The following is a 12,236-nucleotide window of genomic DNA, read 5'->3' as shown; positions in this document are numbered from 1 at the left end:
TGTAGATCAGAGATTAGAGAGGCGGGCACGGCCACCATGTCCTGCCCTAAACCAGGTGGACGTCCCTCTTGTGGATCAAAGTGATGCAACTGCTGGCCACCCGTATGCTCGTAATATTCCTCTGTGTCAGTCTCCTGCAATTTTACATTCAAGTTTGAGGGACTGTAGGCATCCCCATAGTGGCCACTCTCATCCTCATCCTCCTCTGATTCATCATCTAGAAGCATTGTCGGTGGATGCGACGAAACTCGTTGCGGAGACGTCATTTTCGGTGTAATTTTCATCTTTTGCAGTGGAAAATGCATTTTTTGACCCGTCGACGGTCTCGTTGACGGAGCCGTCGTCGATGGTGCAGCAGTCGTTGACGGTATAGCGGCCTTCGTCGACGAAATCTTGGTCGTCGACGGAATGATCGTCGACGGTTTTGTAGACGAACTCGTCGTCATCACCATCGACGTCGAAGTTGTCGTCGTCGACGAGGCCGTCGACAGCACCTTACCGGAGGTCATCGTCGTCGACGAGGAAGAAGCTATCGTCGACGAACCGGGAACCTTGAATGACGACGAAGTCGTCGACGTGGAGATCGCTACCGCCGACGAGCCCGTCGACCGAGCCAAGGATATGGCGGGAATTTTTACAGAAGCAATCGTCGTCGACGTACCCGATGTTTTTGTCGTCGACGGACGCTGTTTTTTCTCCGTGCAGGTTCCTGGAGTGACAGAAGAGTGTTTGTCACCGGTTTTTCCTTTTTGGACGGAGGAGAAGTGATAGTAACCTCCTTTTTAGGTCGAGCCTGGAATTCGCATCCGAAGGATGCGTCCAGGTGGAGACTTAATGTTGCCTGTCTCGGGGGAAGGACGGACAAGAGGGTGTTACGCGCTTTTCTGCTGGATTTGGGCGCACGCCCAGCCCGGCGCCGTGCACGTCCCCTGCCACAGATTCCCTGAACACACACATACACACATGCACACGCAGGCAGGAAGCCACACACGCGCGCACCCCCCTACTCCCCCGACTCACCGGCACCCCCCGCCACCCCCCTCCTTCCCACCCGCCGCCGCAGACACACAGGAGCGCACCTACACACACGCACACACATACATACAGAGACCACCGCCATACAAGCCCCCCCCCGCTCGCTCTCACCGGTCCCGGTTTCCTTCCCGCTCTGATTGGCTCCACAACCGGACTCCAGAACCCAATCAGAGGCCGATCACCCTGCGCAAGATAGCGCCCGGGACAAAGGACGACAGACGAGAACGTTGCGAAGCAGTGCGCGTGCGCAGCTAAAGGTCACGCCTACTAACATGCCGCCCTCCGGTTGTGTAAGCGCTATGTGACGGACTACCGTTTGCCACGATCGATTCCCCAATGAGTTTGTTTCTCATCTTGTAATGGTCTTCCTACACGGAGCTAGTTCCAAACACTACGATCCCTTTTTTAAGTGAATGTATCTTTTTATTGAGAGACAATCTGTTTATCTCAGTAATTCTTGAAAGTAACATTCTCATGCATTTGTAAGACATTGCTTAATTGTCTGTGTATAAAACGGATTAATTTCAATAATAACTAATGAATTATACGGTTTCGAAATGGCAGCTACTTGAAAGGTTACATTGCTCCCTTGTCCTTCGTCTGTGTCAATAGCGGTTGGTCTCCATAGGGACGGCCCACGTAGAATGTTCTAGATGTAGCCGGTGGGAGGCGTTACGTGGGCCGGATCTTGAGCTTTGGCCGTGCCGTTAAACGCCACTTCAAGATATTTGTTAGTCACACGTCAAAAAGCGATATAAAACATCAGTTGTTGAACGACAAGTAAACTTATTTCTTTGAGTGGCTTTGGAACTGGTCACGTAGTAAAACACGAGGTAAACTGATGCATATTTTGCAACAATTATTTTAGAATATCTGAAATGCAGCTTTTTTGGCTGCTCTAAAAGGAAAGTTTAGGCGGTACTAGGGAAGATAACTAACAACTCGCTTAGCCCCTACCAGCACAAACACTACGTACACATATTTTGTCACGGGACATTAAGCGCATGCATTCTACAAGCACCCTGCAACACTGGGGATTTACAGGAATCCAAACACCAGCGTAAAGTACTCGAACAACAATGACGTCTGTCTTATAAATGTCACAAAAAAAGTTAATATTTCACTTCTGTTCTTGGATTTTCGTGAAAATACAACACATATTGCATTACAAAAGCTATAGGTGTCACATTTGTGAAAGTTAAAACTATTGGCATTGTAAATGACAAAGCTATTAATTTAGCTATTTTCAAAACCAACACATAAATAAAAAAAATGTCATTTACAATACCAATAGCTCAAACTTTCCTAATGCGAGACCTATTGCATTGCAAATGCTTGTTGTCCTTTGAGGCTGTAACCAAATCAGCAGCCTGTCCCTGCCTCTCCTTTTCACTTACGTGAGGAGATTGAAGGGGACCAGCCCTCTCAGACCTGTCAGAGATCTTATGAGGGGCCTTAAGAGGGGGCTCATCTGAAGAAGAACCAGGGGGAGACCTACCCCTCTTCCTGGATCTGTGAGAGGACGCTAGAGATGTTGAATCCTCTTCATCTGATGAGGACACCTCCTTCCGAGTCTTCATCTTTTGAAGCCAGGTCAAAAGCCGACTCTCTCTGTCACGAAGTGTCTTAGTAGAGAAGGTTCTACAAATGTTGCAGTCTGTGGCCTTGTGGTGTGGGTATAAGCAATAAATACAGTTGTCATGCTTATCTTCCACAAAAAGTAGTTTTTTCCCACAAGAGGCACAGGATCGGAATAAGGCCTTCTTCTCCTTGTCAGACATGTCTTGATTTCCAGAAATATTGAAGAAATAACCAAAGATTGAGAAAACTGAGCAGAGCTCAGTGGAGACTCCCTAGCACAACGTGAAGTAGAAAAATCTGAGGCTCTGAGCTCTCTCAGGAAGGTTCTAGAGGGTGAGGCTATTCTGATTGGTCCTTACAGGAGTTTGGTCTCTTTTACACAAAGAGGTGGATAGGATACAAATGAAATGAGGCCTAGGCCTATTTTTCTCTTTTGTTTCTATGGTTGTGATACTACCGAGGCTCCCATGACGGGGGATGATACAAAGCATGGGAATCTATGAAAGTTCCAATACTGGAGCAAATTAAAATCTATGTGAACTGATTACAGTAGCTTTTAGAAGAAGTTAGGAGTGTGGAATGGGTTTTTGATACCAAAACGTACGTGCTGGCCTGAAATGTGGCTTTGTTAATACTAGCTGTTGACTGGTGTGTTAAGAGTAGAACGATTGGTTGGAATACACTTTGCATCTGCCAGTGGAGGCCTTCAGTTACAGCTGTCACAACAGAGGGGCAGGAGACGGGGCAAGAGAAGGAGGTAGCAGATTCAAAGTCAAAATTCTTTATTTCGGCTATACTGCCATAAAAGAAACATGGATATGCATTACAGTTATTTTATACATGAAAAATAAAAAACAAACAAACATCTCACATAGGATTTAAAAAAATGCATTCCATATTAAAAACCAATCAAAATATAAACAACATTAATTCTAGAAGGAGCCACCCACTATCTACTAAAGACTAAACCAATTCTGTCTCTACGAATAATTCTGTCTCTACGAATACGGTAGCAGATTCATTACGGACCTGAGGACCAGTCAGATGCAGTAGTCATTATCCCTACCATTCCTGGTTGGGTTTGCTTGCTGCTCAATCAGGTAAAGGCCAATAACAAGTACTGATCAGTTCTGTGTCCAGTAATGGCAATTAACATGGTGAAAGATTAGTATTATGAGCTAAACGTATAAAGCCTTTAACAGTGTACCCATTACGTTTAAAAACAAAGACAAAAGAATCCCTAATAAAATGGGCATTAATTACGTGTGATGGAAAACGAACAAAACGTACAAAAAAAAATCAAGCCTCAGAGCTTCTATTCCTGGGATGTTTTGCTATCAAGAGAGTGCAATTTCTTGGACAGTTGGTGTTGAGATTTGGGTGAGTGCAGTGGCCTTGATTTCTCTTTCAGCTGATGGGATTCAGCTGGTGGCAATGACAGAAACAGTAATAGTTCTTGTTTATGCCCAAATGGGAGGGGTCTGTCTAGAGAAGCTTGAGAAAAGGGTATGGGTTATTAGGGGTGGAGGTGCCTTTATGTATGTTATGCCAATATGTTGTGAAGACACCAGGCAGGAATACACTGATGATGTCCAGTCGTAGCATTTAGCCATCCCTGATAGCGCACCCTGTTTTTTACCATACACAACGAGGGATGAGCTACCAGGTATCGTAATTAATCTATCATGTAACAGATGTAGTCCCAATAATCTGAATCGTACAGTACAGATCCCAATCAACAAATATGTTAGGAGACCTAAAACACTACATAAGCATCATAACAGAGCGAGGCACACCAATACCAATTCATGAACTATAAACCACTTCCCAATTCATAGAGGAGCCTAAAAGTCTACTTTGTCTGACCCAGATTGCAGAAATTCAGTTTCACCTTGGAATGCTAAAACTGGGAAAACTATTTCCAATTTAGGTGAATGTCAGAGCTGCAACGTTCCAACCAACATTAGACTATAGGATGGATATAATTATTTTGCTTACCTAGAGCAGTTTCATAAGAATTTGGGAAGCTCTTGTCTACCCTTTGTCGCATGAAGACCCAGCTGTTGTTCTCAAATTTACACTCTATAATTTTGTTGTCGTATTGTTTCAGTTCTCTTGTCACCTGGTTAAAAAAAAAAGAATCAGTGATACACTCATGGTGAATTCAGTATTTTCAAAATAAAACACATATGGATGAGAAGTGAATTTTGACAAAGATGATATGTTTATCTGCTATAGGAACCATCTCTCTTGATTCTGAACAAAGTTCACGTTTTGAACAGAATCTAAGCCATTACGATTAAAACCTACAGCAAAAAGTACATTAATCATTACAAAGGTCGTCTTAATTATAATTATTGTCCTTGCTTCTGGATGTGTGAATGGTAGAAAGCCAAGTTTTGATGTAATTAACGTTTCGAAGCTGGTCTTGAGTTATGCTAGCTTGAATCATATTTCAAACTCGAGTGCGTTGCCTGCAAACAATGTATGCTTTTATTGACTGCAAAGCAGAAGTCTCCCCAGTTCAGATTCCGCTAACTAGAGTGCCCAATTCACAAAACTGTTGGGATCCAAGATGAATTTACATGTGCAAAAAGTGCCACTTGGGGTGCAGGCGGCAGACCATGATTCACCAAATCAGGATTTGTGGGCATTGCCACTTCCTGATGGAAGTAGAATGCCCCACTGAAACAAAGCGCAACACTTTCCCGTAGCAGCAAATCATGTATGCATGAGCCTTTCAGAACACAGTTGTTATGATTTGTATAGCGCAATACTGTCATTACTATGTCCTCACATCACTGTCGGGTTTGGGTACCTCCATGCCATATTTTCCAGGATCCTATTACTGAACAGAGTCTATTTCTTTTTTAATACAGCCCCCAATACTATGGATGCAAGCAAGATTTTGCATAATGAATTGTTTGTCAAATTCTAGTGTTATTTGCTGTGCGCAGGCCTAGATCTTCACCATGTCGTGGTCTTGCCATCTGAAATGCTGGTATGTGCATTACCTGGCTTGAGGTATGTGTACGAGTTAACTGACACTATGGTGTCGTCTTAGGATCTACAATATCCCTGTCACTCAGTCTGCGTGTTGCTGGTTTAGCTTTTCATGTGTAGTCTAGGGGAGGAACATTGGTGGCCGATAAGCCTGCAATAATTGACTGCCTTATCAGACTTGAAGTTTTTTTCCAGATAAATATAAACCCGGAAAATGCAGGATTTGTACATTACATAATGCAATATGGGTGACAAGTCTAGTAATCCATCCATAGGAAGAGCTACTTTTATATGTTAATCAGGGGACATCTTGGCAGCCGCAATTCAGCACTCCACCATCCGTCGAACAGGTCACTCTTTGAACAGATACATACAATCCAATACTGTGTATCATCATTTGTACTTTTATATGTTGCTTCAAATGTATGCTTTTTTTTATTTATGTGTTTTGGGTTATTTATGTATGCCTCTGCACTAATGTATTTTGCATCAAATACCACTGTTAGCCTTTGATTGACTTGTTAACTTAGATTTCAGCTGCTGGATATGGGGCTACCTTACTGCCACTCTCTTCAAGGACACTAGCACTGAGATATTTAACTTTTAAATAAAAGTGATTGTCAACTTGTTTTTACACGGAGCCTTACTGAAACTGACCGGGACGTCAGCGGCGCCCATCCGTCAACGTCCACATCTCGCCGCACCCGCTCCGCGGGTGCCGCGTCGCGCAGAGGGGCTCAGGGCACATCAAGGAAGGCTTGGTTACTGTTGTTGGCTGCGGGTGAGAGGCGCTAGTGGGGCTGCGAGCGTGCAGGGACTCCAGGAGCCAGGAGTCCCTGCGAGACCGTCCATCACCTTCCGGTCCGCTCTCCCTGCTGGCCCCGCCCCCCGCCCTGCTGAGGATTTTTAAATCTCCCGCCACTGCCTTTCCTGTGGGTCACTTGTTTTTACACGGAGCCTTACTGAAACTGACCGGGACGTCAGCGGCGCCCATCCGTCAACGTCCACATCTCGCCGCACCCGCTCCGCGGGTGCCGCGTCGCGCAGAGGGGCTCAGGGCACATCAAGGAAGGCTTGGTTGCTGTTGTTGGCTGCGGGTGAGAGGCGCTAGTGGGGCTGCGAGCGTGCAGGGACTCCAGGAGCCAGGAGTCCCTGCGAGACCGTCCATCACCTTCCGGTCCGCTCTCCCTGCTGGCCCCGCCCTTCACGCCCCCTATTTCTTCCTTTCCTCCTCCCGCAGCGCGGGACGCAGCCCGGGGCGAAGACCGGGCAAAGAGCGGGCCGTTTTAGGCCGTTAGAGGCCGGAAGAGACCGGACCGGGCCACCCCTCTGACTCCTGGCCTCTTCCTATACTTGCCCTTCCTGCTTGAATCTTCTCCATGGCTTTCAGAGGATCCCGGATTAAGTCTGCCCAACAGCATGCTAACACTCTTGAAAATTTCTTCCCTAAGGCCAGCGCTGCGGCCAAGAAAAGTTCCACAGTGCCAGATACACTGCTTGAGGCGATTACCGAAAATCTGTCTCAGGAAATCCTAGTTTCTCCGTCAACTGATGCCAGTACTCCAATAATCCTCCATAACACTCATCTATCACTCCTGGATAGCATTGATGAGACAATTGAGTCAGTGCTCCAACAACTTAGGACCCCGACAACTCAACCAAGGGACAGTCAGCCCTTGTGTCCTTCCGGGGTAGTGGAAACCACTCCGTATGTGAACTGTGTGGAATCAATTGAGTCTTTGGAGGAGGGTCAGGCCTTACTGTCAACAGACTCTGTAGGTCGTGGAAGGACTCACCCACCGAAAAGGAAAAGGTCAAGAGAGATAACAGGCTCAAAAAGGGCTAAAGTGGATACGACTATTCCAATACTGGATGCCAGCACGGATATGTCGGCATCTTCTGATAGTATCGGTTTGGGCTTTGAGACTGACCAACCAGATTCACCTCATGTCACAGCTGAACCAGGGTGCTTGGGGCCATTTATATTTGGGGGGCCCCCACCCAACCCTTCAGATGCTCTAATTAGTTCACTTACGGTCATCTTTAAGAACTTGTTGGAACCGTTATCTATAAAATTAGACTCTATAGACGCGAGACTCACAGCTATAGAAAATGCGCATTTGCGAAACACTTCTGGTGGGGGGTTGGGTGCAAGCGCACAGCTGGCTCCTCGAGAACCTGGGGGGAATGGTCCTCTTACTGTTGAAACATGCACACAGGCCCAGACTGGGGTACTACATAGCACTACAGTCAACCATGCCCCCCCACTTCCTCCTTTACAAACCCGTAGGCCCCCTATCCCCGCACCAAGAAGATCTAAGCCACCAGTAGCACCTGAACCAAGGAGTGTGGGGCGCGACACTAATGTACCTTTTGGTCATACTACCAGTCCTAATACCAGGCGTAGGGTGGTTAATCTGCCCCCGGAGGCAGTGCCCTATACGGCAATAATGGTGGGAGTTCCTGAGCTCACTGGTGGCACCAGAGAGCCACAGGACTCACTTCGTAATAAGGTAATTAGTTGGCTCAATATTAACAGACCCCTCCCCCCCAATATCAAAGGAGATGTTCTAATGGTTAGAAGGATTCCATGGATTGGAGTCACTCCCAAGAATAGGGCTGGGGACTGTGTTATAATTAGCTTTAAAAGCCCACTAGTTGCTCCCTACATCTGCAACTGGCTGGCAAGGCCGGATAAGTCTAATATAGATCTAGTGTCCCTCTCAGATTTCTATCCACATGTGACCAACTTACCCACGGGGAGGGAGCAGAGCTGGACTAGAGTGGGCTTCGCAATTGATGGCTCACGGTACAGACCGAAGCATAACTCAATCCCCGCTCTTGGTAACTTTGTTCACCAGAACAGATTTTCTTGCCTGGACCATGTAGACTGACCACAATGGGGAGCTATACCAAAACACTCTGTAAAATCTCCCCATGCGGTCTCAGTTAGAGGGGCGGACTTTCCCCACCCTGCAGCTGAGGTAAAGACCCAGGCTCTTTCCAATGAGGGGGGGATCTCTGAGGGAGGTACCCAAGTGCAAGTACAGGAACCATTCCACTTAAGCTCTGTCCCCACATCGCAACTGGAGGAGCGTGCTGTACTATCGATCTTGTCGCCCACCTCACCTGGGTTGGGCGTTTTGGCAATGCACATATGCGATACCGTGCCCGCACTAAGCGAAGTGTCCCTCCAACCCCAAGGCTTAGCACTAAGTGAAGTCTCCCTGCAACCCCGAGGCTCAGGGCTGGTTATACTGTCATGGAACGTGGCGGGCATTATGAATAAGGTGGGTACTCCGGAGTGGGAGACCCTGGTCGATGGGAGTGACATTCTTCTCCTACAGGAGACGTGGGCAAGGGAACCGCATTTTATGAGGGGGTACGATATTTATGAAATCCCGGCAAAGTGGAATGGCAGGGGGAGACCTTCGGGCGGTTTGGCAATCTGGGTGGCGAGCCACATTGGGTGTCAGGTGGAAAGTATGGATACTCTCTCCCAGGACATCCAGTGTGTTCTCCTCAACTGGCCTGGTAAAGGGTCCTGGGCAATTGTAAATGTCTACTCTCGACCAGTTGCTGTGGGCAATGAATCTTCCACCTTAGTCGAACTCTCATCCTTTCTAGGTCAACTACCAGCTGACCTGAAATTAGTGATGGGAGGGGACTTCAATTGCCACTTTGAACCACTCGAGGGTCTAATGGAGGGACCATTCACAGCTGAGGATGATTACTGGGGAGTTCCCCCCTCCTCCTCACCTCACCCCAAAGCAGGGTCCCCGTTGGCAATACAACTCACCTCCCTCACTTTGAACTTTGCACTGAGGGCGTGTAATGGGCGCACTCCCTCCGATACTCCATCGGTGTGCACATTTAATAGAAAGGGGCACGAGTCCAGGCTGGATTATATTTTTATTGATATATCCTTATGGCCTAAAGTGCAAGACTTCAAAGTGGTATCAAGAACAGATAGTGATCATAATTCTCTCTTCTTGGAAATTCAGCACCCAACGTCCGCGGTAGGGCTGGCAGCCACTGACGCCGGAGGTGACCAGGGGGACATACTCCTCACTACAAGTAGGCGACGGGTGAAATGGGGGAAGCTGGTCAATAATGAAAATGCCATGAATAAGTTATATGGTATAGCACTCCCCATGTTTCAGGAGGTGGATGCTCTCATTAGTCAACCTAGACTCTTTGACTATAATGAGAGACTTTCTGGCATCCATCAGACTTTGGTCAGGGACCTTGCAGATGTTTTTAACCCGGAGGTGCCCTCAAGAAGGAAAGTTACCCGTATTGCGACTTGGTACACTCCTAACTGTAGGAAAATCAAATCCGATCTACTTTCAGCCATCAAAGAAGGTAGTGATAGGGAGAGGGTTGCAACCCTGAGGAGGGAGTACAAGTCAGCAGTGGCCAGCGCTAGGGCTGAGTGGGATTGGAACCACTGGCAGGAACTGTTTGAAGCCCTGAAGTGCAGAGACTCTAGGAAGTTCTGGGCTCTGGTTAATAACGGTACAGGGGTGCTCACGTCTGCTGTAGAGCCTAATATTGCCCCCTCTATTTGGGAGGCCCACTTCGGAGCATTATACCATGCAACCACACTATGGCCCGATGGGTTGGCGGCGGAGTTTCCCTGCCCCTCAGATACGGCCCTGGAATTTTCTCTAGGTGAGGTGAAGACAGCATTGGAGTGTCTGGCCTTGGGGAAGGCACCGGGGTTGGACAAGTTACCCGGTGATCTGTTTAGGCACCATCCCGATATCTGGGCCCCGTACCTTCTCATTCTATTTAACGCTATACTAGGAGGTATGGTGGTTCCTCCCTCTTGGTTAGGGGCCGAAATAGTGCCAATCCACAAGAAAGGTTCCCCTCTGAACCCAACAAATTATAGGCCAATCAGCCTTATAGACGTCCCCCAAAAGCTCTTTGCGCGTCTTATTTTGAACCATCTATTAGACTGGGTAGAGGACAATGACATCCTGAGTCCTCTGCAGGCTGGCTTCAGGAAGAACACGTCGACCATGGACCAGATCTTCCGCCTCGTCCTCCTTTACTGGAAGACCGTGATGATCGAGGGGGGAAGACTGTACATGGTCTTCGTGGACCTGAGGTCAGCCTTTGACCTAGTCCCGCGCAGAAAGCTGTGGGAGGTGCTGGAAAAGCTGGGAGTTCCCCCCCAGCTACTTAACATTTTAGTCAGGCTGCATGAGAACAACTATGCGCAGGTCAGGTGTGGGAAAGATGGCAAATTGTCATCCAGGTTCCCCGTTTCTCGAGGGGTGAGGCAGGGTTGTGTCTTGGCACCAACCCTGTTTTGTTTGTACATCAACCATGTCATCTCCCACCTGGAAAATGTCAATAACAACGACGCCCCTTGCCTGGCAGGAAGGAGGGTACCGGCAATTATGTTTGCCGACGATACCCTCCTTCTTTCCAAACCCCCCATGGGGATTCAGAGGATCCTGGATGGATTTGGACTTTTCTGTGCTCAGCACGGGTTGGAGATAAACACAGAGAAGACAAAATATATGATCTTTAATCCACCCACTAAAACAAGGCCTAATCCTACCCTGGGGACGGTCAGCCTCGAGAGGGTGTCCACCTTCATATATCTGGGGGTAACATTACAGGAAAACTTATCTTGGGACCACCAGATAGTACGCTCAAGGGTAAAACTGTCTCAACTGACCGGTGCAATTCTGAAGGTGGCCAATTCTTCGTCCTTTAAGCCTGTGAGCCCGGCCCTCGAAACCTACAGGTCCCAGGCCAAGGCAGCGGCCATCTATGGCAGTGAACTTTGGGGGCATAAAGCGGCGAAGGACTTGTCTACAGTTGAAAACAGTTTTTTAAGGCGCTTATTGGCTCTTCCACGTGCAACGCCACTTTTGCCCTTGAGAATGGACCTGGGGCTCCCCCCTATTGCAGAGGAGCTTGTGTCCAAACCAGTGAAGTTCTGGCACAGGCTCTGGTCTACGAATGAACTGCACCATTATAGGGAGGACCTTACCCACGTCATGAGCCTCAATTGTGGTGGAAAAATTCCTTGGCTTGTCTCTGTGAAAAACGAACTGATTGCAATGAATCTCCGTGACCTTTGGGAGGACCCAGCGCGAGGCTGCCAAGCAATCTCGCGCAAAGCCCTGTCAAAATTTTTTAAGGACAGGTCCCTTGCACTTTTGGTAAACGCTCAATACAGTGGCACCCTCACTTTGCGATTTTTAGAATCCAAAAATTCATACACTTTTGAACCTTTTATGGATTTTATTTTTCCCATCCTGGCGAGAAAACTCTTTGTTCAATGGAGGCTTGGCACACTGCCTACTAAAACTTTTACATCCAAGTGGTCTAACACGGCCGATAAATCTTGTCCCTGCTGTAAAACCCACTTGGAAGACGACCTTCACATTTTGTTTGTGTGCCTCGCCTACCAAAGGCCCAGGAAACGCTGGATAGCACCACTTTGTAAAAACCTAGGGTTCAGAGAGTATGCACAGGCATACAGGATTTTGAAAACCAGTACCTTGGGTCACATTGTGTTTGCCGTCTCGAAATTTCTTATGGCTATATGGTTGATCAGGAAAAAAATATCTGCTGAACCCTCTTGAACTTTT

The 12,236-nt window shown here is 47.5% G+C and overlaps 1 protein-coding gene across 3 annotated transcripts in view; it reads right to left on the bottom strand.

Moving 5' to 3' along the window:
• The window catches only part of RNGTT (RNA guanylyltransferase and 5'-phosphatase), a 1,800,355-nt gene that overhangs the window by 34,234 nt on the left and 1,753,885 nt on the right, over positions 1–12,236 (bottom strand). For all 3 annotated transcript variants that reach the window (XM_078648288.1, XM_078648286.1, XM_078648287.1), the window contains one exon: positions 4,615–4,738. In XM_078648288.1, the coding sequence (XP_078504414.1) occupies positions 4,615–4,738 (124 nt within the window). The remainder of the gene's footprint in view (positions 1–4,614; positions 4,739–12,236) is intronic.

Source organism: Lissotriton helveticus, chromosome 6 (assembly GCF_964261635.1).
Source record: "Lissotriton helveticus chromosome 6, aLisHel1.1, whole genome shotgun sequence".
NCBI classification, from domain to species: domain Eukaryota; kingdom Metazoa; phylum Chordata; class Amphibia; order Caudata; family Salamandridae; genus Lissotriton; species Lissotriton helveticus.
Note: the sequence above shows the minus strand (reverse complement) of the source record. Positions and strands in the feature narration are given on the sequence as shown.